This window comes from Oncorhynchus mykiss, chromosome 9, assembly GCF_013265735.2.
Source record: "Oncorhynchus mykiss isolate Arlee chromosome 9, USDA_OmykA_1.1, whole genome shotgun sequence".
In the NCBI taxonomy this organism is placed as follows: Eukaryota; Metazoa; Chordata; class Actinopteri; order Salmoniformes; family Salmonidae; genus Oncorhynchus; species Oncorhynchus mykiss.
Genome location: NC_048573.1, coordinates 22,857,839 through 22,884,817, shown reverse-complemented (window position 1 = coordinate 22,884,817; position 26,979 = coordinate 22,857,839). Strand labels below are relative to the sequence as shown.

Sequence of the window (26,979 nt, the reverse complement as noted above, 5' to 3'; positions counted from 1 at the left end):
GTACTGTAAGTATTCAGACCCTTTACTCAGTACTTTGTTGAAACACATTTGGCAGCAATTACAGCCTTGAGTCTTCTTGGCTATGACACCGTAAGCTTGGCACATCTGTACTTGGGTATTTTCTCCCATTCTTCTCTGCAGAATCTATCAAGCTCTGTCAGGTGGATGGGGAGCATCAGCTCTCTCCAGAGATGTTCGATCGGGTTCTAGTCCGGGCTCTGGCTGGGCCACTCAAGGACATTAAGACTTGTCCCGGAGCCACTCCTGCATTGTTTTGGCTGTGTGCTTAGGGTTGTTGTCCTGTTGGAAGGTGAACCTTCGCCCAGGTCTGAGGTCCTGAGCGTTCTGAAGCAGGTATTCATCAAGGATTTCTCTGTACTTTGCTCCGTTCATCTTTCCCTCGATCCTGACTACTCTCCCAGTCCCTTCCGCGGAAAAACATTCCCACGGCATGATGCTGCCACGACCATGCTTCACCATAGGGACTGTATTGGCCAGGTGAAGAGCGGTGCTTGATTTTCTCCAGATGTGAGTGACACTTGGCATTTAGGCCAAAGAGTTCAATCTTGGTTTTATCAAACCAGAGAATCTTGTTTCTCATGGTCTGAGAGTCCTCCAAGTTGCCTGTCAAGTGCCTTTTACTGAGGAGTGGCTTCCATCTGGCCACTCTACCATAAAGGCTGAATGGTGGAGTGCGGCAAAGATGGTTGTCCTTCTGGAAGTTTCTCCCATCTCAACAGAAGAAATCTGGAACTCTGTCATAGTGACCATCGGGTTCTTGGTCACCTCCCTGACCAATGCCCTTCTCCCCCGATTGCTCAGTTTGGCCAGGCGGCGAGCTCTACAAAACGTCTTGGTGGTTTCAAACGTCTTCCATTTAAGAATGATGTAGGCCACTGTGTTCTTGGGGATCTTCAATGCTGCACAATTATTTTGGTACTCTTCCCCAGATTTGTGACTGGACACAATCCTGTCTCAGAGCTCTACAGAAAATTCCTTCAACCTCATGGCTTGGTTTTTGCTCTGACATGCACTGTCAACTGTGGGACCTTTAAACAGTGGGACAAAAAAGTATTTAGTCAGACACCAATTGTGCAAGTTCTCCCACTTATAAAGATGAGAGAGGCCTGTACATTTCCTGTAAATTTCATCATAGGTACACTTCAACTATGACAGACATGTATGTCTTCCATTTCCTAATAATTGCTCCCACAGTTGATTTCTTCAAACCAAGCTGCTTACCTATTGCAGATTCAGTCTTCCCAGCCTGGTGCAGGTCTACAATTTTGTTTCTGGTGTCCTTTGACAGCTCTTTGGTCTTGGCCATAGTGGGGTTTGGAGTGTGACTGTTTGAGGTTGTGGACAGGTGTCTTTTATACTGATAACAAGTTCAAACAGGTGCCATTAATACAGGTAACGAGTGGATTAAAGAAGAAGTTACAGATCTGTGAGAGACAGAAATCTTGCTTGTTTGTAGGTGACCAAATACTTATTTTCCACCATAATTTGCCAATAATTTCTCCTAATTTTGTCTGTCATAGTTGAAGTGTACATATGATGAAAATTACAGGCCTCTCTCATCTTTTTAAGTTGGAGAACTGCACAATTGGTGGCTGACTAAATACTTTTTTGCCCCACTGTATAGACAGGTGTGTGCCTTTCCAAATCATGTCCTATCAATTGAGTTTGCCGCAGGTGGACTCCAATGAAGTTAGGTAAATTGCTAAACCATTCTACAATGGGGTTGTCAGATTTTTCTATTCAATACTCGTTTTGTTTGTAGAGGAAAAGCAAATGTGAACTGTTCTAGCGTCTTCAATGTGTCCAACTGCAGTAATATTTTTTCATGTTACATATTTTTTGCCGTGGCTGCAATAATATTGCTGTGGTGCAGCGCCACATCTAAATGACTGCAGCAGAAACACTGATGTAATGTCCAACAAAAAATTACATTCGATGAGGACGGAATTCTGGAGGCTTTTATTCTAGGCGCGAAGATGTCTAAATAATAATATGAAAATGAGAAAGTGAACGTTTTTTTAATAAAAAAAAAAAAAAAAAAGTTTAGCTCAGTGAGGAATTGGGTATGTCCTGATTTGCGATATATTATCTACTTTTACAGCCAGGGTTTCATTTAAATTGGCCTTGGCACAATACTTTTATTGGACATTATTCTGAGTTTTGGCGATGTTGAAATTCATTGGCACAAAACACAGCCTAAATAAGTATTCACTGTGGAAGTTGATAAATGTAGGCCATTCTGAAGAAATCTATGCGCAGCACTTAGTTTTAAGCATCAATTTATCCATTTTCTTGCTCAAACTGCAAACAGCACCAGTCAAACTCTAACCTCTTGGAAACACAGGGATGTCGCGTACGGGATTAATATTATCAGAGGACCTTGGAATTTGCCCCGCTATATAAAAATGACTGACCTGGCCCATTCGCACAGGACTAAAATTATGGATGTGGTGTTTAAATAAATACATTACCCGACATCCCCCAGTAAAATTCTCTGACGCATTGTACATTCATCAGATGTTATACCAAGCCTAATCCATTTGCAATGCAAACGTTCCAGAATTGTATTCATGGAGATCTTTATAGCTGAGGGATTAACCAAGATATTGGCCAGCAAATTGCAATTTCTCTCCCGTTGTGACCTATGCTTTGAAAGCACCACTGGAGGCAGAAAAACATATTTGTAACAAGTGACAGTAGCCCTATTCCCAGATCCTACCACAACAAAGCCATGTATTTTATCAAACTGGTCAGAGTGGTTCTGGTTGTAATTTAGTTGTCAGGCAGGTGTGATTGCTTCTTGTAGACTGGACTCGGACTCCTTAAGAGAAACCAAATTACGATGTAGAACCAGTGCAGCGGCTGACACACAAAGGGCTTTTTACCTTCAGGATGGTCATGATGACACACTTCCAGGTAGATGTCTATGTTAGCCCCTCCATCCCGCTTTCTAAAGCCTTGCTCATACCATGCTGAAGTTGTTTTCATCATCCCCAGCCCCACTTACTAGTTTCTTCCTTAGACTTTTATCCTTAGGAGGCCCCAGAACGGCGACCGGCACACCGTAGAGGCAGGAAGCGGGATAATGTTGTGGGGAAATTGGTACTTGATTGCGGGCGGTCGTGTTGTAAATTGGACCGCCGACGTGGATGTTCTTTGAAAAGACTGCTAAGGGTTCTGCAGGGGTGGCAGTGGGAACGGAATGATTTTTTAAATTTTTGTTGTGTGAAAGAGAAAAGTCGAGTGCCAGTGGATGATACATTTTAAAGTAAGAGTCCATGTCTGTAGAAAACGGGCCAGCGTTCTGTAGATCTTCAGTAGTCACTTGGGGGATGGCAAGGTCCCTCCTCTTCTCTGACCATCCACATTTTATCTGTCACATGCTTCTTAAACAACTGGTGCAGACTAACAGTGACGTGCTTACTTTCGGGTTGTTTTCCAACAATGCAGAGTGAAAGATAATAGAAATAGTGACACGAGGAATAAATACACAGTGAAGAACAGTAATGAGTAAAAAATAACATGGCTATATATACAGGGAGTACCAGTACCAAGTCCAAAAAGCCTTTTGTGTCCAACACAAATAGGAAGGCAAAGGGTGAGACTTTGAATGTGTTGACAAACATTCAATGAATTGGAATTGTCTGCCTTTGCACACACCACTCTCTCCCTGTGCAACCTGTTGATGTCCGATGCACTAGTAGTCTATGCACTCTGCATATCAATGCATTTGGATGGAAAACAATCAAAATATGCTGTCTTTTGTGGTGTTTTTGATTACAAGCATCCCATTGCTGTTCCTTTGTATTGTGAATGTTGTGATTGCAGGATTGTAATTAGAGGACTCAACGACTGTGATTGATTTCAATCAAATTTATATAGGGAGGTGAAAACCTTGATTAATGTATTGAAGGAAATTTGCAGCAAGGCGCATGCCCTTCCATAGTAATTTCCAGGATCTCATCCTTTGAAAAACATGTCTATGTTGCATAAAGAATTAGAATATGCTGGCAGAATCAGAAAAATAGGTGTTACACACAGCATGATGAGGGATGACTCCTGACACATTAATCTGCCTTTAAATTGGTTCCTCCTTTTCAGGGTTGATATGGTGCAGATGGACCTTATTGTCGTCAAGTGGTTGACCCGCTTGCAATCGAAATATCTACACAGGCTGCCAACGTTCTATTAGTCAATGTCATAGATATGGCATGGTTTTCCCATTCTCACAGCATGGGGGCTATAGTTAAAAGATACCTATTCACAAGCACCAATATTAATCTTTGAGCTCCCTCCCTTTCCTACCCCGTTCCCTCCCTCTGTGAGGGGGTATCTTGAGTGGCGCTACTATTACCTACAGCGAGTTTCTGGCTCCTGCTGAGAGAGCTCAATTAATCTAGGTGCTCAACTCGTACAAAGTAGCCAGGCAGTGCAGCAGCACTCTGCTCCGAAGTGCCCCCTTCAGTGAAAAAAGGAGGGGGGGGGCAGAGACTGAAACGCGTCAAAATTCTAAACTGAAAAAGGGTGGCACCGGCGCTCGACTCCCACTCCACACCCTCGTTGCGTACCCAGCTCACCAAGCCTGGGTGGGGAAAAAGGGAAGCTAGGAAGCACAGACCGGAGACTCTTATAGTTGCAGCTCATCAGCTCTACTCAGAAGCCAGCAAAGTGTAAAGCTGTAGCGTTGTCAAAACTCGCAGGACTTCTGGATCACTGAGCGAGACCGGGACAGGGGGGTAGACATGGGTGCTTTGATGGTCATCTTTTCTCTTCAGAAAGATCAGAGGCGCAAGAGGACAGGTAGGCCAGGGTGTGTGCGTGTGGGGGGGTTGGTGTGCAGGATGGTGGTCGTAATCACTAAACTAGATTACTCAAACTACTGAAGACATTGAGGTAATATGCTCAATTTGAATTGCTTTCAAAGCCCAGACCTGAACGAGTTCCTTATCTTTTCATTCTCTAATATGCATTTCCTGTGTTTTATTTGCAACATGTTTTAGGGTGTTTGTTTTCTTCAATCCCCTACAGACTTTTCCACTAGTAATGTGTTGTTGGGTTCATTATACTCCTGTATGAATTAATGTGCCACACCACTAGTCCATGAAATTGACTCCGCATAATTTACCCCTTGAACTTTCGAATGCCACCTTTCACAATTTAAATGGGTAATCTGGGATTGATACATACATGTTTGAACTTTTAAATGAATGACATATAAGCCATTGGTTCTTGAAGAATATAACTTAAAGCTAAATGCCTCACGAGTTTAGTTCAACTGGCATCTGAACCCAAAATATAAACTTGTTTTTGTAAACAATGTAATTGTAAACAAACACTATATAGCTTCAAAACATGATAACAACTATAATGTTCATCCAATGGATGAATTTGAGTGTTTTATGAATTTGAGTGATAACTCCAGCTCCATCCCTCAGCTATTTACCAGAAAAGTGATGCAGTGACTGCTTTGTTGACTGCAATGCAGAATTCGCTCTGCCATTTCCTGGTTGCAAAAATTTGAAGAGTTTGCCTCATTTCAGTTTGTGACAAAACAAGCAAGAATAGTGTAGAGAATTATTGTGCCATATAAACCGTTGTGAAATATATTTTCCATAACCAACAACATTGTATTTTCAGCTGTTTGAAGCTGATGTACAAAACCAAAAGTAAAAACTAAACTTAAGATCGGGAAGCATAGGAAATAACGCTCATAGAGCAGATCTACTGCTCCTTTGACTTGCTTTCAATGAGAATGACAGATCTTTAAGTCACATTTTTATGAGAAGTTGGTTGGGTCGACCAAAAAGTTACGTATTGCAGCTTAAAACAGAGTGTAAGACCATCCATTTAAGGACAATGAAATATTTAACAGGTGGTCAGTCATGGTGGTAGTGGTGGGGGTTGTAAGTTGTCAAAAGTTATATTTAGTAATTTGGTGCTGTACGAGAGACTGATCACTGATGGATCACTCTTATCTTAAGCCATATTTCATTGAAGTCTTGTGAAACAAGCTGAAAGCAAAATGAATGGGGGAGCCATTCTTAGGCAATAGATCAGTTTTGACAGCTCTGTCTGTGCAATGTAAGCACATTTCACCAGAACCCAGATAGGAGAACATGTGGACCAGGCAGGCACAATTCCCCTCCATAAACTCTTAAAGGTACATTTCTAAAATGTTCAACTTTATATTCATCATCTCCAGCACCACCCCAGCATCAACAAATGTGAAAATAGCATGTTTCTGGGGGGGGGGGGGGGGGGGTTAAATGAAGATGAGTGTTGCCAATGACATCATCAACCAATTACGACAATTAGTAGGCCAAGCCTACTATTCATAATTGCTTCAAATCACAATGCACACTGATGTCATTGGAAACACTTATCTTCCTCCTTTTCTATATTTTTTGTTGGGAAAAAAGGTACTATTTTCACACTTTGATGTTGGGGTGGTGCTGGAGATGATTTAATATGAAGTTGAACATTTTGTTAAATTTCCATTTAAGCTGAAATCAAGATTTCAAAACCTCCAAATTTGATGACTACTCACTCACTGTGCTCAGCATTGTAATGAGCTCTTATTATCATGGTCTAAATTATTTAGCATTTCGCCATGAAGAGTGTGTGTGTATGTGTGTGCGTGCGTGCGTATGAGATTTGAAGTTGAGTTCAAACCCAGACTGAGCTCCTGGGACCATCACAGTGGATGGAAGGGATTTTATGAATTGGGCTGATTCGTTGCATGGTTAACACATGGGGCCAGAAGCCCTGAGTGCCACTCCACTACCCACTCAGTGTTCCACATTAATTACCAAAGCTGCTCTCACCTACATGTGAAGAGCCACTGTTTTAGTTAGCGCCTTGCCAACCGTACCCTCAAACTCCTCTCTCTTCTACTCCATTCAGACCCATTCTTTTGAAGTGTCTCAAGGTGAAAAGATACGAGAGTGTACTCTAGTGATGGTGGTTCAGCATGATGGTACAGTAGGTCCACCAAAATCATAGAAATCAGTTTATATAGAGTTAAATATGTAATTCTATGGGTAGGTCTAGATATATGACTCTTTTGTTCAGTGTTGGTCTGAGTGGGTTTTTGAGCTTCTGAAGTATTCCAATGTGAAATGATGTAAGATTGTAGTTGGTGGTTTCATTATGATTGTAGGTCTAGGTGTACTGGGCTTGTTGTCGACGTAATCTGCTGTGAATCAATCTTTTCAGGGTTTGTTTGTGAGTGGTTGGCGTAGGAGTGCTGCACTCGATGCATTACCTCTCGGATAGAAACGGCAAAACATCAAGTGACTCAACCCCTTAGTGGGTAAATGGATGTCTGTTTTGTACTTTTCTAATCTGTCATATGAAGGTGAATGGTTGTATAAGCAAGCACTAAATGGTTTCCACCCCTCCCTCTGCACTGTTCATTTAGTTTAAGTTTCATGTTAAAATCACGTAATGTACCAGGCAGAAAAAGCTAATTTCAGCTCTACCATGATGTACCACACTTGAGTGATGTGTGTCCTTGCCTGCTACATGGATGAGCTTCCCGATCTAATGAATAGGCTTTAGCTCAAGAGACCAACACAGTCTTGTAGCATGTAGAAGACCTGGGTTTGAACCCAGTTGGTCACACATGCACTTTTGTTTACGGCAATCCCAGTACGTTTTGTTAATTGATTGTTGTGATCTCCCTCTGTTTCGGTCGGGGGGTCTCGAGTGGGTCGTGTTGCTGGCCGGGCCCCGGTACAGGACTTCTGGTGTTTACAGAACTACAAGAGACTTGTAACATCCGCAGGGAGAGCAGCTGCCACTACACCCATAGTACTGCTCAGCCATGATCAGTCCATTTTCCACTATGCTCACACGGCAGAAGTGCCACATGCACACATTCACTATGTGTTTATATGTTGTGCTGTATGTCTGTTTGAGCGTGAATTTTGTTACGGATCCTTAAAGTTGTATAAGTTGTCATCGCATTCCAATTACATGGTTGCCATTCACTCAGTGCTACTAAATCCCACAGTTCATGGCCACCCTACTAAGCAACACATACAGTGCATGAAGTAGCTTTATAGCATGCCTTTATACCACAGTGTGTATTGCTACTGTCCATAAAATTCAACTTTAAAACAAAGGTCCTGATTCTTTTTGATCACTAAAGATCCATGGCATTTATCAAAAGAGGGTTGTTCCCTTTTGAAAATGGCACAACTCTATTGCTTTCAAAACACACGTATTTACAGAGCAAATCCATAGCACTTACTTTTCGTTCCTGAGACCACACTGGGTTAGTTGAACGTTTTTAAAAAGCATATTACTGCCGATTTCGAGCTCTGCTACCCGACCCGAGCCAGATGGGCCCCGAAACAGTTTTCATCAATAACTAGGATACGGGTAAAGCTCGGGTATCACCAAATTATTCTGTAACATTTTGAAGCTGAGCCAATTTCTCGTGCTCTGACTAAGATCATAACATGGTGTCAGAAGTGCTTCAACCTCACCAAATATAAGACAGGAGAGATTATTTAAAAGAAAATGTTCCTTGTTTTGTCTGAGTTTAGAGTTTTAAAAAAAAGAAGTAGCTAACAGCTCTCAAGTCTCATCATTGAGCAGAGCAGTCCAAACAAAGCTGTTGCTATGGATACTCACAGACCCAGAGCTGTCATGAGCAGAGCGTGAGTGACATTGAGGTGCAGCTAATGGATTTACTAACAGAGGAAGTTGTTTCTTGAATTTGGAAGAAGCGATGGGTAGAGTAGGGCCTGAACGTTGCAGGCATTTTATTTAACCCTTGTTTTACCAGGTAAGTTGACTGAGAACACATTCTCACTTATCAAATCAAATTATGTTCTGGGCAAGGTATGCTTTCGCCGAAAAGCATTTTATAAATATGACACTGTGGTTGGTTTAACAAGAAGTTAATCTGAATTTTTATAATTCTGTAATTGAAGTTGGCGCTCTGCAACCTCACTGGATGTTGGCCAGATGGGACGCTAGCGTCCCACATACCCTAGAGAGGTTAACACGTTTAAATGTTTTACTCACGTTGGCCACGGTGAAGGAGAGCCCGCAGGTTTTGGTCGCGGGCCATGTCAGTGGCACTGTATTGTCCTCAGCATGCAAAGAAGTTGTTTAATTTGTCTAGGGGCACGACGTCGGTGTCCGCGATGGGGCTGGTTTCCTTTTTGTAATCCGTGATTGACTGTAGACCCTGACACATACGTCTCCTGTCTGAGCCGTTGAATTGCGACTCTACCTTGTCTCTATACTGACGCTTAGCTTGTTTGATTGCCTTGTGAAGGGAATAGCTACACTGTTTGTATTCGGTCATGTTTCCAGTCGCCTTGCCATGATTAAAAGCAGTGGTTCGCACTTTCAGTTTTGTGCGAATGCTGCCATAAATCCACAGTTTCTGGTTGGGGAAGGTTTTAATAGTCACCGTGGGTACAACATCACTGAATAACTTGCCAATAAACTCGCTCACCGACTCAGCCTCTGACAATAACATTGATGCATACGCTATCTGGAACATATCCCAGTCCACGTGATCGAAGCAATCTTGAAGCGTGGAATCCGATTGGTCGGACCAGCATTGAACAGACCTGAGCATGGGCATTTCCTGTTTTAGTGTCTATAGGCTGGGAGCAACAAAATGGAGTCGTGATCAGATTTGCCGAAAGGAGGGCGAGGGAGGGCTTTGTATGCGTCGCAGAAGTTAGAGTAGCAATGTTGCCAGCCCGTGTCGCTCATTCGATATGCTGATAAAATTTAGGGAGCCTTGTTTTCAGATTAGCTTTGTTAAAATCCCTAGGTACAATAAATGCAACCTCAGGATATATGGTTTCCAGTTTACTTAGAGTCCAATGATGTTCTTTCAGGACGGTCAGGACGGATATACACGGCTGTGATTATATTCAAAGAGAATTCTCTTGGTAGATAATGCGGTCGGCATTTGATTGTAAGGCATTCTAGGTCAGTTGAACAAAAGGACTTGAGTTCCTGTATGTTGTTATGATCACACCACGACTCGTTAATCATAAGGCATACACCCCTGCCCTTATTCTTACCAGGGAGATGTTTGTTTCTGTCTGCGCGATGCATGAAGAAACCGGTGGCTGTACCAAATCTGATAAAATATCCAGAGTGAGCCATGTTTCTGTGAAACAGAGAATATTACAATCTCTGATGTCTCTCTTTGGAAGGCAACCCTTGCTCGAATTTCGTCTACCTTGTTGTCAAGAGACTGGACATTGGCAAGTAGTATACTCGGGAGCGGTGAGCGATGAGCCTGTCTACGAAGCAGAAGACCACTCCGTCTGCCCCTTCTGTGGTGTCGTTGTTTTGGGTCGCCTACTGGGATCCGATCCATTGTCCTGGGTGGTTGTCCAAATAGAGGATCCGCTTCGGGAAAGTTGTATTCCAGGTCGTAATGTTGGTAAGTTGATGTTGCTCTTATATCCAATACTCCTTCCCGGCTCTATTTAATAAAACTTCAAATTTCCTGGGGTAGCAATGTAAGAAATAATACATGAAAAAACAAAATACGGCATAGTTTCCTAAGAACGCAAAGCGAGGCGACCGTAGAACTTATAGCAACACCATGGGGAATAGTTTCAAGGGAGATGAGGGGGGGGATGAATGAGCCCATTGGAAGCTGGGGATGATTAGTTGGACATGATTTGGCTGGGACACCGGGGTTAACACCCCTACTCTTACAATAAGTGCTGTGGGATCTTTAGTGACTACTAAGAGTCAGGACACCTGTTTTAACATCCCGTCCGAAAGACTGCACGATACTCAGGAAAATGTCCCAATCACTGTCCTGTGGAATTGTGATATTTTGTTTAGACCAGATAAACAGTTCCTCCTACTGTCCCTCCAACACCACTTTCTCCCATCCAGGGACCAACCCTGCTTAGCTTCAGAGGCAATCCAGCAGTGGGATGCAGGGTGGTATGCTGCTGGCAATGGGAAGATCTTGGGCTTAAAATTAATGCACGTGCAGGACTCTACTGTTGATATTGCTTCAGTATTCATAGCCACACTCTTGAATAGTTTATTCATTACTCTACGCGCTCATACTGTATAATGGAGTTATCAGCAATGTTCCTCTCGGACTGCCATGCAGATTAAATATCAGCCCACGTAGAAAAGCACAAGATTGAACCTCACTCAACTTTCTAGAGTTTTCCCCTTTAGTTAACACAATGTGGCTCCCTTGTGGCGCACCGGTCTAAGGCTCTGCATCCCAGTGCTAGAGTCGTCACTACAGATGCTGGCTCGATTCCAGGCTGTATCACAACCGGCCGTGACTGGGAGTCCCATAGGGCGGTGCACAATTGGACCAGCGTCGTCCAGGGTTAGGGTTTGGCCGGGGTAGGCCGTCATTGTAAATAAGAATTTGTTCTTAACTGACTTGCCTAGATAAATAAAATGTCATTAAAAATCAAACACGGATTCGATATGCTGTGGGAATTGTGCTCGAATCAACCCTATATTAGCCACTTTCAATGTAACATACCGAGAAAAAAAATAACTGTGCAAGAGATTTTCTTGTAGGCAGAGCGCATTGGAGTATGATTCTATTGCATTGACATGCACACCTCAGGCCTGTATACACAGATCGGTGCGCCATAACCTATCAGAGCTGCAGTAGCACAAAATGTAAATAGCCATTGCCTTATATGGAGCTGTGCCATTCACTTTTGAACAGGACAGCATGAGCGGTCATGAGAAGATGCTCTTGTTTTGAGATCATGTAGCCACCTGTGCACATTGGTTCATATTATTTGCTGGTCAGTGAGTTATTAGCCCAGTTATAGCTCATTTCTAGTCAACGATGGGGAAGTGGTTGCTTCTTACGAGAGCACATAATGTGCGTTTCTAGCCATCTTTGAAAAGAAAGTCAGATAAAGATATTTTTTTATGTCTTAAAGGGGTATTGTTGTATTTTGAGACTGTCTTGAAAAAGATAAGTTCCTAATAGGCAGAGGGTCGCATCATTTGTCTGATAATGGTTTGGGAATAATGGTGGTTTCTTGCATCAAACAACATTTTCAGTCACCAGCTTGTCTGAAGGACAAGTGGATAAACAGGTTAATGTCAAGTCCTTCATGTTTTTTTCAAAAGGCTCATTGAATGTAGACCTACATTGAACACCACACATTTGCTACTGCCGTAGGATAGAACAGCTATTTCCATTTTAAAATGTTATGGTATACACATTTCTCCATTGTTTTTAATAGTAGGTCCCTCTGGTAGGCCTACATTATGATCAAATAGCCACAATAGCCTACTTGGCCACTGTTAAAACTGTAACTTAGTTGGTACAGACTTAGAGGTCATCAAGTTTGCGCTCAGCAGATCTGAAATTTGCTCAGTGCTGACATTTTTGTTGAGGTAACATTGGTTATCAGTATGAATACATCACACTGCTTCTCTGGGTAGAACTAATTAATATACCCCCCCCCCCCCCACACACACACACACACACATACACACACATACCTAAAGGCCACTAGTCACTCAGAGATCACATATACACACTGTCCATTTTTGGACATCCCTACTCCATGGACATATTACACAAGGATAATACTGGGCTTGTCACTCAAACGAGAGGAGCCTACCTAACTGCATTTGATTTATGTAGTGTTAGTAACTGTTATAGCCCTATTGGCGATGCAGAGGCTAAGGGGTTCAAGTTAACAACGATCCTCATAAAGCTAGTCTGGTTCCTTGGCTCTCGAGATTTAGTTTCATTTATTAGGATCCTCATTAGCTGTTGCACATGCAGCAGCTACTCTTTCTGGGGTCCAGTCTCGGTGACTGTGGGTGCTGACCTATATAGTGTGGAACCATCAGCATATATAGGCATTCTAGCTTCTTGTAAGACAAGTGGCATTTGTAAGAATTGCGAAAAGTAATGGCCGCGGCTTTTTCAAAAATGTATTGAAATCAGTGGCATTTGAGTATGATCGCTAAGGAGATGGAGAAAACACCTGCCTCCGGATTATATCTTCAAACTAAGGGCAACCATGGCATCCATCCGTGATTTATTTAACTAAGCAAGTAAGTTAAGAACAAATTCCTATTTACAATGACGGCCTACCGCGGCCAAACCTGGATGACTCTTGGCCAATTGTGCGCCGCCCTATGGGACTCCCAATCACGACCGGATGTGATACAGCTTGGATTTGAACCAGGGACCTTAGTGACGCCTATTGCACTGAGATGCAATGCCTTAGACCGCTGCGCCACTCAGGAGCCCTTAAATTAATGAATGATGTATGATAGCTAGCTACATTTCCAGATATTACACATTTCAAATTTTGACAGAAAGAGACATTAGTTTGGCTAGCTATAACCTAATGTTAGCTAGCGAACATTGAACCTGGTTGGTTAGCTACCTGCAGATTCATGCAGGGTAGTAACATCATGAGTTGGGATCATGGTTAGCTCGCTAATGTTACATGTATGATCTTATTATTTGTATCTCAGAGCTATTTGCTTGGCTAGCTATAGCCTAATGTTAGTTAGCTAACATTGAACCTGATTGGTTAGCTACCTGCAGGGTAGTAACATCATGAGTTGGGATTATGGTTCATTGTTTACCTAGCTAGCTAGCTACATGTCTTAACAAAAGACTCCACTATGCAAGTAACCATTTCGGGTGCGTTCGTAAATTGTCATCTACTCCAATTTCAGAGCACTCTCGGCGGGCCAGAGCGCAGAATAACTGATGGATTTAAGAACGCTCAACACCGTTGAATATGGCCGGTGTCAGTAAACGTCCCGCAGTTAGCTTTGGTGCTTGACTGCAGTTGTGTGGTCAGAATGTTCGGATCAACCCTACTCATCGGCCAGAGCGTCCGGTGTGCATTCTGAACGCTCCGAGAGCGACACTTTTTGAATTTACAAACGGACAATCTGATGACACAGTTGCAGTCACCAACGCTCTGGATAACATGACAGCCTAACCAGCTCTGCTAGGGCTAGTAATATTCAGTGAGCTGTTCTCTCATTTGTGTCTGGAAGCAGCTAGCAAGTTAGCTTGGGTGCTCGACTATTGGAATTACAAAAAGGTCAGATCAACCCTTAAAGAGATGGGTGGGGCTAAAGCTTAAGAGGGTGTGAATGATTCTGAATGGGTGTAGACAAAGGACTCTCCAATAGTTGTTCCAAAACATTTAATGGACATTTTCTCAAAAGTGAGTTTACAAGTTGATCAACTTTCAAAGCAAAATTATTTTCCCTTTTTTCCTCAGCTGTACTGTATGATTTACCATTTTGTAGCTCTGAGTCTCTACTGTTATCCAATGTAAAAAACACAATTTCAAATTTTGCAACACAAGACCGATTTCAGCCGGTAGGTCACAATTCTTCTCTAATTAAAAATGTCTCTAATTTGTAAATCACGCTTGTAATATCTGTAGGCTACAGTAGCCTAAGCTTCAGAGGGGAGTTGCCTACACACGCGCACACTGGCCATGATTTTCAGTTGGCAGGCAGACACTGGAAATCAGTTTCTGATTGAGAGTGAGGGCTTTGCTGGAGTTTTTTATGGGTCTGAAGAAAATGCCTGGAAAGTAAAAACGTTTCTTTTAACTGGTTCCAAGGATTATTAGTTAACATTGGTCTATTAACAAATAATGGTTCTGTTCTGGAAAAGTTTAGATCACTTAAGTTCCGGTTATATTTCTATTCCTCAAAAGAAACATTTGGTTGTTTTCCCTGAACTGGTTCTAGCCCCTGCTCACTACTGTCAGTCACCCTGGATAAGAGCATCAGCTAAATTACTCAAATGTAAATGCAGTTAAGAAGTTGTCTTAGCCATGCACAGACTGGCCTAGTCCCACTGAATGGACCATGACACATTTTTATATCAATATCAAGTCGTTTCAGGGTAACAATTAAGTACTTTACTGTAATTTTCAGTATAAAAAAATATGTAAAAAAGCAACATAGCTTCTTAGCAAAGAGCAATTTCTAAAGCAAAAATGTAGCTAGGACTGTCAGAGTGGTCTGCGTGGGGAGTGGAAATCTGAAAATTAGCTGTTATTGGCAGGTTTGGAACGTTCTTTTTTTTATTGGTCTATTCACTAATTTACCCCTTGGTGATGTCGCCATGGAAGGCAAAAACTCCCACCCAAACAGGCTGAAAATTCAGGTGTTCTTTTCAAACAGCTCTAACGCAAAAAGGTTATTATCATAATTTCACAGTAATATTCCAACCTCATAGTGGAAATGTATATAAAACACTGAAAAATCCAATTTTTGACTGTACTGGGCCTTTAAGAATTGCATATACCATTGCCTTTTTGGTCAGTTTTAATTACCCTTTCTTGGGGGCACTCTGACTGTTGCATCACTAACAGTATCTGAAACTTAAGCTAAATAATGATGGCACAAATTGCATAATCCATCTGACCCCTTGGTTATTTTCAGTAGTTTTAAGTGTATTTGTACCTATTCAACTCCCCAAATTGCTCATTGCTCAGGCAATTTCCCCTCTAGTGACCTGATGAAGAAGACCTGTAGGGTTAATGTGGTTTCAGTAAATGCACTTGGGAGTGTATATCTCACTGTGGAGTGTCTTTGTTCTGTTGCATAATTGATCAAAGGAATGAGTAATGGGTCGTAGTTGAATGAATAGTGGCCTCTACATTGATTCATAGTGGCGAACTGTTTATCCCGGTTGTTTCTGTCAGTGGCCTTTTGATGGCAGCAAAGTCACAAACACAGTACTGTATGTTGATTGCCATCTGAAACCTAAACAATACAACAACCTGGGGAGGTGAAAAGAAAGGGCCATGTTTTTAGATATGCACACTGCCTTTTACACTGCTAAAAGACAATCGATAGCAACATGCCTCGTTATAAGGTCATATTGTTATAGACTTGTCAGTTGTGTCCGAATGCATGATTGGTAGTGAGTATTGTGTGTGGTTAGATGTATGAAATAAAATCATGCAGTGCAACCATGTACTGGAAGTCATTCAGTTATAGCCTTTATCACTCTGCTTGTACTGTAACTGTGTCCTTGTATAAACTAGGGTACCAGTGAGGATTTCCTACCTTGGACCACTTGTTACAGCTGTTGATAAACACATTTGGCAGATTATAATCAATGATTTATGTCATTACATGTTTAACCCTTTATTATGGTTGGTGTCTTTAACAGATATGTCCTAAATCGTGTGACATAAAATATTACTTTTCTGTCCTTGCATTTATGGCAGTGTAAGTTGGTGTTATATCTTGTATTAAGCATTAATCAGTTAAATTACACATTGAACCGGTCAAGAGTTTTTTTTTTTGTATAGAGAACTCAGAAATGCAGGATAAGTACTTAACATTTTGTGTCTTACAGTACCAGTCAAAAGTTTTGACACACCGACTCATTCAAGGGTTCTTCTTTATTTTTTACTATTTTCTACATTGTCGAATAATAACGAAGACATCCAAACTATGAAATAACACATATGGAATCATAAAGTAAACAAAAAATTGTTAAACAAATCCAAATATTATATATTTGAGATTCTTCAAAGTAGCCACCCTTTGCCATGATGACAGCTTTGCACACTCTTGGCATTCTCTCAACCAGCTTCTTCATGAGGTAGTCACCTGGAATGCATTTCAATTAACAGGTGTGCCTTGTTAAAAGTTAATTTGTGGAATTTCTTTCCTTAATGCGTTTGAGCTAATCAGTTATGTTGTGACAAGGTAGGGTTGGTACACAGAAGATAGCCCTATTGGTCCATATTATGTCAAGAACAGCTCAAATAAACAAAGAGAAACGACAGTCCATCATTACTTTAAGACATGAAGTCAGTCAATCTGGAATATTTCCACAACTTTGAAAGTTTCTTCAAGTGCAGTCGCTAAAACCATCAGCGCTATGATGAAACTGGCTCTCATGAGGACCACTACAGGAAAGGAAGACACAGAGTTACCTCTGCTGCAGAGGATAAGTTCATTAGAGTTACCAGATTCAGGCCTCCAGGGTGGCGCAGTGGTTAAGGGCGCTGTACTGCAGCGCCAGCTGTGCCACCAGAGACTCTGGGTTCGCGCCCAGGCTCTGTCGTAACCGGCCGTGACCGAGAGGTCCGTGGGGCGACGCACAATTGGCCTAGCGTCATCCGGGTTAGTGAGGGTTTGGCCGGTAGGGAAATCCTTGTCTCATCGCGGGCCAGGCGCAGTATGCGCTAACCAAGGTTGCCAGGTGCACGGTGTTTCCTCCGACACATTGGTTGGATGGCGTTGTGTTAAGAAGCAGTGCGGCTTGGTTGGGTTGTATATCGGAGGATGCATGACTTTCAACCTTCGTCTCCCGAGCCCGTACGGGAGTTGTAGCGATGAGACAAGATTTTAGCTACTAAACAATTGGATACCACGAAATTGGGGAGAAAAAGGGGTAAAAAAAAGCTTCAGAAATTAAATGCTTCACAGAGTTCAAGAAACAGACACGTCAGCTGTTCAGAGGAGACTGCCTTCGTGGTCAAATCAGGCCTTCGTGGCCTAATTGTTGCAAGGAAACCACTACTAAAGGACACCAATAAGAAGAAGAGACTTGCTTGGGCCAAGAAACACGAGCAATGGACATTAGACCGATGAAAATCTGTCCTTTTGGTCTTAGTCCAAATTTGTGATTTTTGGTTCCAACCACCGTGTCTTTGTGAGACGCAGAATAGGTGAACGGATGATCCCCGCGTGTGTGTTTCCCACCATGAAGCATGGAGGAGGTGTGATGGGATGGGGGTGCTTTGCTGGTGACTCTGTCAGTGATTTATTTAGAATTCAAGGCATACTTAACCAGCATGGCTACCACAGCATTCTTCAGCAAAACGCCATCCCATCTGGTTTGCGCTTAGTGGGGCTATCATTTATTTTTTCAACAGGACAATGACCCAAAACACACCTCCAGGCTGTGTAAGGGATATTTGACCAAGGAGAGTGATGGTGCTGTATCAGATGACCCGACCTCAACCCTATTGAGATGGTTTGGGATGAGTTGGACTGCAGAGTGAAGGAAAAGCAGCCAACAAGTGCTCAGCATATGCGGGAACACCTTAAAGACTGTTGGAAAAGCATTCCTCATGAAGCTGGTTGAGAGAATGCCAAGAGTGTGCAAAGCTGTCATATTGACAAAAGGTTTACAATGTACAAAATATTCAAATTCAAGAAACATTTGAATGAGTAGGTGTCCAACTTTTGACTGGTACTGTATATATCTTTTTTTAATCCGAAATATGACCAGAGAACAATTTTCAGAAATTATTTCAAAACCCACACAAAGTAGGCTATTTGACGCTTTTTACTTCTGTAAAAATGCAAACACCTATTCAGTGACTATTTCAACATGTAGATAACCTCTCTCAATAAGGTTCAGTACAGACCAGGCCTGACACATAATGTAGAAATAGTAGCCTACTTTGACAAAAATTCACTGAATGCAACGAATATTAGATAGATAGACAGACAGATAGAGAGAAGAAACAAATCATAACTGTTCAGGGACAGTTTTTAAAAGTACACCATTTCCCTAAATGATTTGTAGTACACGTTGATATTTCACATTGTCATTTTAGTGTTTGCATTTAGCCTAAAACATGTCATGGAACTTCTGGAAGCACGGCCCCATCGTGCAAAGTGGCACCGAATACGTAGTGCACACAAAGGAGGTTTCTACACATCTCCCACTCTTTGCCCTGTGTCCACTCTGGATGCACACCGCCCTCTCTTGCAGATCTTCAAACTTCACCTGCTTTCAAATTATGAGTTTAAACTCAGTCCACATGCCCTGGTGCCACACTCTTTGCTCTCCTCTTCCTGGCACTGTAGCTGCCAGGAAGAAGCTGCATTTTGAATGCCTTCTTGGACCAACGCCTGTGGTTTCTGGCAAGGGGCCCCCACACAATGTACGCCTTTTGTGATGGCAATGTTGAGCATCCCCAAACACACATACTTCCACCATTTTCAGCCTGTGCGTCAAACATTGTAATAGCTCCTCAGCTGGTCAAGATGGTCAACCCTTCCCTGTCCCATTTTCTTGTTATCTATTACAAGCTCTGGAACAGATATATACAGTACATTCGGAAAGTACTGTATTCAGACCCCTTGACTTTTTCCACATCGTTACGTTACAGCCTTATTCTAAAATGGATTATTTTGGTTTTTTCCCTCATCCATCTACACACAATACCCCATAATTACAAAGCAAAAAACGTTTTTTATACATTTTTACAAATTTGTAAAATAAAAAATAAAATAAAAATGTAATTGAAGTTACATTTACATAAGTATTCAGACCCTTTACTCACCTTTTGGCACCTTTGGCAGCGATTACAGCCACGTCTTCTTGGGTATGACGTTACAAGCTTGGCACACCTGCATTTGGAGTTTCTCCCATTCCTCTCTGCAGATCCTCTAAAGCTCTGTCAGGTTAGATGGGGAATGTTGCGGCATGGCTATTTTCAGGTCTCTCCAGAGATGTTCGATCGGGTTCATGTCCGGGGTCTGGCTGGGCCTCTCAAGGACAGTCAGAGACTTGTCCCGAACCCACTCATGCATTGTCTTGGCTGTGTACTTAGGGTCGTTGTCTTATTGGAAGGTGAACCTTGGCCCCAGTCTGAGGTCCTGAGCGCTCTGGAACAGGTTTTCATCAAGGATCACTAGTCTGCATTGGCTCGCAAAACCAACTTGAACTTCTTTCCTACTAGACACAGAGACATACAAATGGCATCCACAAGTGTATCTGACCCTGGGGAAGTAGATAAAGGGGGTCATTGTCAACATCCCTAAGTATCCCTAACACAAAATGGACGGATTAGACAATTGCTTTCTTTGTGTGAATTCCCTGTCAGTGTGTTTGCAAGCCCTGGCTCTATTATCAGTATATGGAAGACAGCCATACAGGATTCAATTTTATTTTGTCATTGTACCCCATTCCATTACTTGGAAGCTACTGAGAGCAAAATAAAATACATTTGCAATTAAGCTTATTGCTTTAAAGGCTACAGGCCAGAAGGGCTTGCCTCATGTAATTTCACCAACAAATGGAAAACAATTTGTTTTTACGCTTCCAGGAGTATTTGTCAGGAGTTAAGAATTCAATGGTAACTCGATTTCAATGCACTCCAGGAGGCCATAGTCCCTCTGTTTGTCTACTGTGAGGACGTGCCAAGAGCTGGTGTAATGAGAGCAAATCTCGAAGAATGTGCTGTTGGCTGTTTGCACAAGAATATGAAGCAAACGCCATCTGAGCATCCACTGGTTTTTTGTTGTGTTTGAGCATGTTATGAAGTTTGCCGAAGTTATCTGGCATCCCTTCACTGGGGAAGACCTTGGATTGGCATACATTTATATACGGGTGGAACTCATGAGATTAAGATTAAGGGTGCAGAAGAATCTTTGCCTATACCTTTTCTTCTTGCCCTTTAACTGTTCTGAATAGCGTGATTTCTAATTGAAACATGTAACATGACCATGTTATTCCTGTTGAAGAATGACCATTGTGGAGATGTCTTTGTAGATTTGTTTTTGGTATTTCTGGGGCTGCTAGTCAGGGCAGTTTCTGATTTCATAGTTCCTCAATCCGCACTGATCTTTAATGAACGCCATTTGAGACGACTCAGCTGTACAGTAGCTCCCATAATTGCCATCACCCATCTGCTGGATGTGGCAAACTGTGTGCGGGAGTGACGTTTGTCATGCAGCAGCTCAGGTCTTGATTGCGTTCATTTCGATTTCCCAGGGACTATAATTATTTTTTACTTCAATTTGTGTGATTTGAGAATTGATAGAATATGGAACAAACTCCATGAACTCCAGCACTTTCCCTTAGCCCCTATACACTGTCAGTTCTTTCTCAGTCACTCAGTCCAGCCTGTCCTGACACCAACAGGGCCTGAGAGCTATATTTAGTGAGCCCAGCTGCTACAAAAAAAAGTACCCAATAGCACCTTAAATGAGCTGGTTAAAAGCATTAACGCCGCCGAGGTAGTTGCCATGGTAAATCATCAATATTTCCAAGAGTCCCTCTCTAGAGCAACATTGAGAGAAACATGGTATGGGTGCTGTTAATGACAGTCTCTGTGGGCGTCCTAATTGTTGTAGCGCGTTGCAATTATATCCCATATTGTCACCTTTGGTTCGTTGAATTTCTCATATACATACACTACCGATCAAAGGTTTTAAAACACCTACTCATTCAAGGGTTTTTCTTTATTTTAACTTTTTTCTACATTGTAGAATAATAGTGAAGACATGAAAACTATGAAATAACACATATGTAATCATGTAGTAACCAAGAAAAGTGTTAAACATAACAAAATATATTTTATATTTGAGTTTCTTCAAATAGCCACCCTTTGCTTGATGACAGCTTTGCATTCTCTCAACCAGCTTCACCTGGAATGCTTTTCCAACCGTCTTGAAGGAGTTCCCACATATGCTGGGCACTTCCCTTCACTCTGTGGTCCGACTCGTCCCAAACCATCTCAATGAGGTTGAGGTCGGAGGATTGTGGAGGCCAGGTCATCTGATGCAGCACTTACCACTCTCCTTCTTGGTCAAATAGCCCTTACACAGCCTGGAGGTGTGTTGGGTCATTGTCCTGTTGAAAAACAAAGGATAGTCCTACTAAGCGCAAACCAAATGGGATGGCACATCGCTGCAGAATGCTGTGATAGCCATGCTGGTTAAGTGTGCCTTGAATTCTAAATAAATCACAGACAGTGTCACCAGCAAAGCACCATCACACCTCCTCCTCCATGCTTTACGGTGGGAAACACACATGGTGAGATAATCCGGGTTGGAACCAAAAATCTCAAATTTGGACTCCAGACCATACACTGGAGGCAATTTACAACCGCACCCTTAGTGTACAGTCAAATGTATTTTGGCATCGATCAAATGGGTGTGCAGGCAGTGATGTTCCCACTTAGTTGTCAAAACATGGGTTGGGACAAGCATGCATTGGTAGGCAAGCTGCAGAAAGACGAGCAGGCTACTACTCCCCATCGTTTATCAGTTCAATTTTGACGGCCAACTAACTGAAAAAGGTAAAGGGTTTATCTAATGTTAACCAAATTTAGATTTTAGCTCATCTCGCTCTGGCTAGCATTAGTTGTTTATCTTGTTTTTGTTGATGTACATAACTGAGAGAGAGCTTACCTTTTCATGGTTGTTTGATCAATAGGACCGTGAAGTTACCAAATGTAAAATGTAACTCCCATGGTTTTTATATATTTGCAGAAATCCATTCAGGTGTATTTTGTGGCTTTTGGGCAATATATATATACACACACACACATACACACACACACACACACACACACACACACACACACACACACACACACACACACACACACACACACACACACATACACATACATACATACATACATACAGCTAAAATCTAAATTTGGGACGTGCAGCTCCAGCCGCAGGACGCCGACCAAAATGACGATCACGGGGCTCAGGATCGGACCGGTCACCTCTGCTGAGGTGCAGGAAACCTGTCAGTCTGGCTGAGGGGCGCAGGAGCATGGCGACCTAGAGCACCAGAGAGAGGGCATACGTGACGGTACCCCCTCACCGGCACGTTCTGCTCCAGCCGCAAGACGCTAACCAAAGGGACGATCCTGGGGACTGGTCGGACCGGTCACCCCTGCTGATGCGCGGGAACCTGTCGCCGGCTGGAACGCGGGAACCTGACAGACCGGCTGAGGCAGAGGAGCCTGCCGATCTGGCTGAGGCAGGGGAGCCTGTAGCAGTTCACGGACCCGACGTCATTACTCTGACACAAAAAAACACTCCCTGATGCTTCCTTTAGGTGAGGTGTTATTCTGTAACGAGTGCGCTGAGAGTCGGAAAGCAAGTTCAGGGGGTGAGTGTTTTAATAAATAAAATAAACAATGAACACGAAACAAACAACGCACTGACATGAAAACAGAGTCCATAACACCTGAGGAAAAAACCAAGGGGAGTGACAGATATAGGGAAGATAATCAAGGAGGTTGTTTGTGTTTCGTGTGTATTGTTTATTTTATTTATTTAAACATTCATTCCCTGAACTCGCTTCCCGACTCTCCGCGTGCTCGTTACACTCACATTATTATGTAGCTTATGGTAGTCCCCAGTCACGTGGTGTGACACAATGACGAGAGACCGGAGTCTTGTGAGTTGCTCATTGTTGTGCAGCGATCTAATAATAGTATTGAATTCACAACTAAATGTTTGCCAGCTAGATATCTTATAACTATTAAGTTAACTGTCTAAAAGCTGCTAAATGCTTTGTAGTTGTGCGTTTGGTTTGCTAGTAGCCAGTTAGGTTCTTCCAAAATCAATTATTCGCTCGCTAACAGCAGAGACTCTCCTCCTGGTTCAAGAGCCTTGCTGGCTAATATTCGTTTTGTCTGTGTCAGTAGTATTATTTTATGCTTGTATAGTTTAGGCCAGAAACTGTACTTAATGTTCAATGTGCTCGAACGCATTTAGTTAGCATTCTCTATGAGAATTCCTTAGTACTGGTTAGCATTCTGGTAAGTGACATTTTTGGGGCTTTGAATATTAGGATTTTTAAAAATAAATATCTGCAGTCAACTTGTGGACTAGGTAATAGATAAAGCTGAACACGTTCATAATTTCGGCCCGTTAGATCATCCCAAAACAGCAGTATGATCCAGTTATGTGTGTTTGCTTGCAAAGAAGCACAACGGTAGCTTTGTGAGGTGAGTTATCTCTGCAGCGCAACTTAAGTGAGGCGATCACTCACTTAAGTGAGGCGTGTAGGAAATTCACTACTAATGTTTGTCAGCTTTATACACTATACAAAGGTATGTGGACACCCCTTCAAATTAGTGGATTGGGCTATTTCAGCCACACCCGTTGCTGACAGGTCTATTAAATTGATCACACAGCCATGCAATCTCCATACACACATTGGCAGTAGAGTGGCCTTTTTGAAGAGCTCAGTGGCTTTCAACATGGCACTGTCATAGGATGCCACCTTTCCAACAAGTCGGTTCGTCAAATTTCTGCCTTGCTAGAGCTGCCCCGGTCAACTGTACATGCTGTTATTGTGGAGTGGAAATGTGTAGGAGCAACAATGGCTCAACTGCGAAGTGGTAGGCCACACAAGCTCACAGAACGGAACAACTGAGTATTGAAGCACGTAGCGCGTAAAAATTGTCGCAACACTCACTACCAAGTTCTAAACTGCCTCTAGAAGCAACATCAGCACACAAACTGTTCGTCGGGTGCTTCGTGAAATGGGTTTTCTTGGCCGAGCAGCTGCACACAATATGGCGTTGGTCCCCCACTATGCTGCGACAACAGCCTCCACTCTTCTGGGAAGGCTTTCCACTAAATGTTGGAACATTGCTGTGGGGACTTGCTTCCATTCAGCCACGAGCATTAGTGAGGTTGGGCATTGATGTTGGGCGATTAGGCCAATATTGCATGCCATCTGTTTTGTCGGGCCTACGTCTTGATATACAGTGTATCCCTCAGGTTGGCCCTACACAACAGATGGTGTGGGACGTAGTGTCAAACATTAGATCACTTTTGAGGGTTGATCTTGGCTTGGACTGCATCTTCATTTGGGCAAATGTTACCAACCATGCAGTGTTCTGTTCAAGTGTCCTCCCCTGCAACCCCAGATGTGACTGACATGGTGCTGAAGTTGTATCAATTTGACTGTCAATTTGAATAAACATTTCCTTACAATTTGTCTAGTACACTACATGTGCACAATCCTATTGGAAAACCTTAAATCAACAAAGACTAAGTGGAGGACTTCCAGGTGACATGCTGCACTTCAGATAATAGAACAATCAGTTAATCAGACAACAATGTAATGTAATTTATAGTAACGGCTGACAAATCGATTCAATAAATTACTCCAGCATCTCCCTAGATTAAATGGAATGGGAAGGCTACATCAAAGTAATTCTAAATGTAGCTGTTTATCGAAAACATTTTGGAGACTTATTAATCAATGTACGCCATTGGATCATATGCCCCATTTAATAAAAAACCATTCAGAACCGTAATAAGTACGATAAACAGCATGTATAGGGCATGTTCCTAGAAACGGATCAAACGTGTGCATCAACTAGGTTGTTGTGTTTCCACGTTTACGATCATAAATCATGCATGAGTAACTTGACTGGCAGAAATGTGTACTGTACCTGAATTATGCATTGCATATATCAATATTGAGCTCAGCCGGTGCTTCATTTTAGCACTTTGTCGAAAGGAGTCTTTTACGCTCCCTCGGGAAGCGAAGTTAAACGGTGAGCGTTGTCTATGGGTGTTGAAGTGCGAAGAAGTCATCCATATTAATGCAGGGAACTGTGGTTCTTAATGGCCTGTTACATGTATTTTTATGACATCTGGCCATGGTTCATTGATATTCATGTACGAGCGTGTTTAACAAAAGAAGACATGCCGGACATAAAATGACCGTGCGTCTCTGATTAGGGGACATCGGTCAAGCATGTAGCTAACGTGACCTATATGTTGTGGATGTCATGTCAAAATGTACCTCCATGTTGAGGACAGTTACTTCACAGCTGGTTGTTTTTTTTCCTGCTATAAAGAGCTTCAGACAAACACACCAACTAAAACACACAACATTGTTCACAGCCTACCTGGGATTTTAATGCATGACAACGCAACCAAAGTCAGAAGCGACAGTACATCAGGTCGGCAGTGGCAAAGCTAACTTGGCCATCTGCTACACACATACTCATGTACACAGCGCCATCACCCACTACACACACCGAGGAAGCTACGGCGTTCACGTTTCTCAGTGCTCCAGGGCTACTCTTTTAATGCACTCCGTGACTGCTGTGGAGTGCCATCCATATCAGGGTGACGCATGGTCAGCTCATCGCCTCTCAGCCTCCCTCAAGGCCCTACCATTTTCACTGCTCTCCGGGAATAGACACCCACAGGGAGGGCTGACCAGAGTTTAGGAACCACTGGAAATAATATATTTTAACATTTGCTTGAATTATAGACTAATTGGGTTATTTCAGACGGCGCTATTCACTTTCTGCAACACAAGTGCGGTAATACACTTCACATCATCCAGATGAATCAAATCACCAAAATTATATCCTCATTGCCCTTCGTCATAAACTCATAAGTCACTCTCCTACCACCATGTTAGTGCTGAATACAGTGAGATCAAATACAGCAGACACCAGGAGCCACCATTCAGTCTATTCTACTGAAGAGCACTGAGTGTGTCATAATGAAATCTCTCATTGCCAAGGAGGCCATACGACTCATACTCTGTCTGTGTGGCTGGGGGTCAATACCAGAAATCTATGGAATTAATTTCCTGGCTTCATAGTTCAGGAGCTGAAAATGATCAGGCTCATTGGAAACACTATTAGAATCTAATCAAGGGGAAATGGCCCCAGATATGAGGCAAATATGTGCTAAGAATAGCCGGCCTCCAATGCGTAAAACTAAGTTGGCTATAAAATAATGCACACCAACACACACAAATACTTAACTTTTGAATATTACATGTACAGTGCACACAAATATAAACACAACATGCAACAATGTCAAAGGTTTTACTGAGTTACATATCATTTTAGGAAATCAGTCAATGGAAATAAATTCATGAGGCCCTAATCTATGGATTTCACATGACTGGGAATACAGATCTGCATCTGTTGGTCACAGATACACTACATGACCAAAAGTATGTGGACACCTGCTCATCTAACATGTCATTCAAATATCATAGGTATTAATATCCCCCCCGGAGCAGGAGCAGGACAAGACACCCACTTTTTGACTGATGACTGATATAAGGGCATGTATGTGATAGGCCTATCTGCCTTATGATTATGATGGTCATAATGCTTCTTGATAGTGTTATAAAGTGTATTTTCTTAGTCCAAGTAAAGTGACACAAGATGGTCATAATGTTTT

The 26,979-nt window shown here is 42.4% G+C and overlaps 1 protein-coding gene across 4 annotated transcripts in view; it reads left to right on the top strand.

The window, feature by feature from the left end:
* Nucleotides 1-26,979, top strand: part of kcnip4 (Kv channel interacting protein 4) — a 266,264-nt gene that overhangs the window by 149,176 nt on the left and 90,109 nt on the right. Inside the window, exon 1 of one of the 4 annotated variants that reach the window (XM_036987595.1) lies at nt 4,576-4,821. The exons of the other annotated variants lie outside the window; for them this stretch is intronic. Coding sequence (XP_036843490.1) covers nt 4,764-4,821 — 58 coding nt within the window. The 5' untranslated portion in view covers nt 4,576-4,763. Of the gene's footprint in view, nt 1-4,575; nt 4,822-26,979 lie in introns of those variants that run through there. 4 annotated transcript variants of the gene reach the window in all.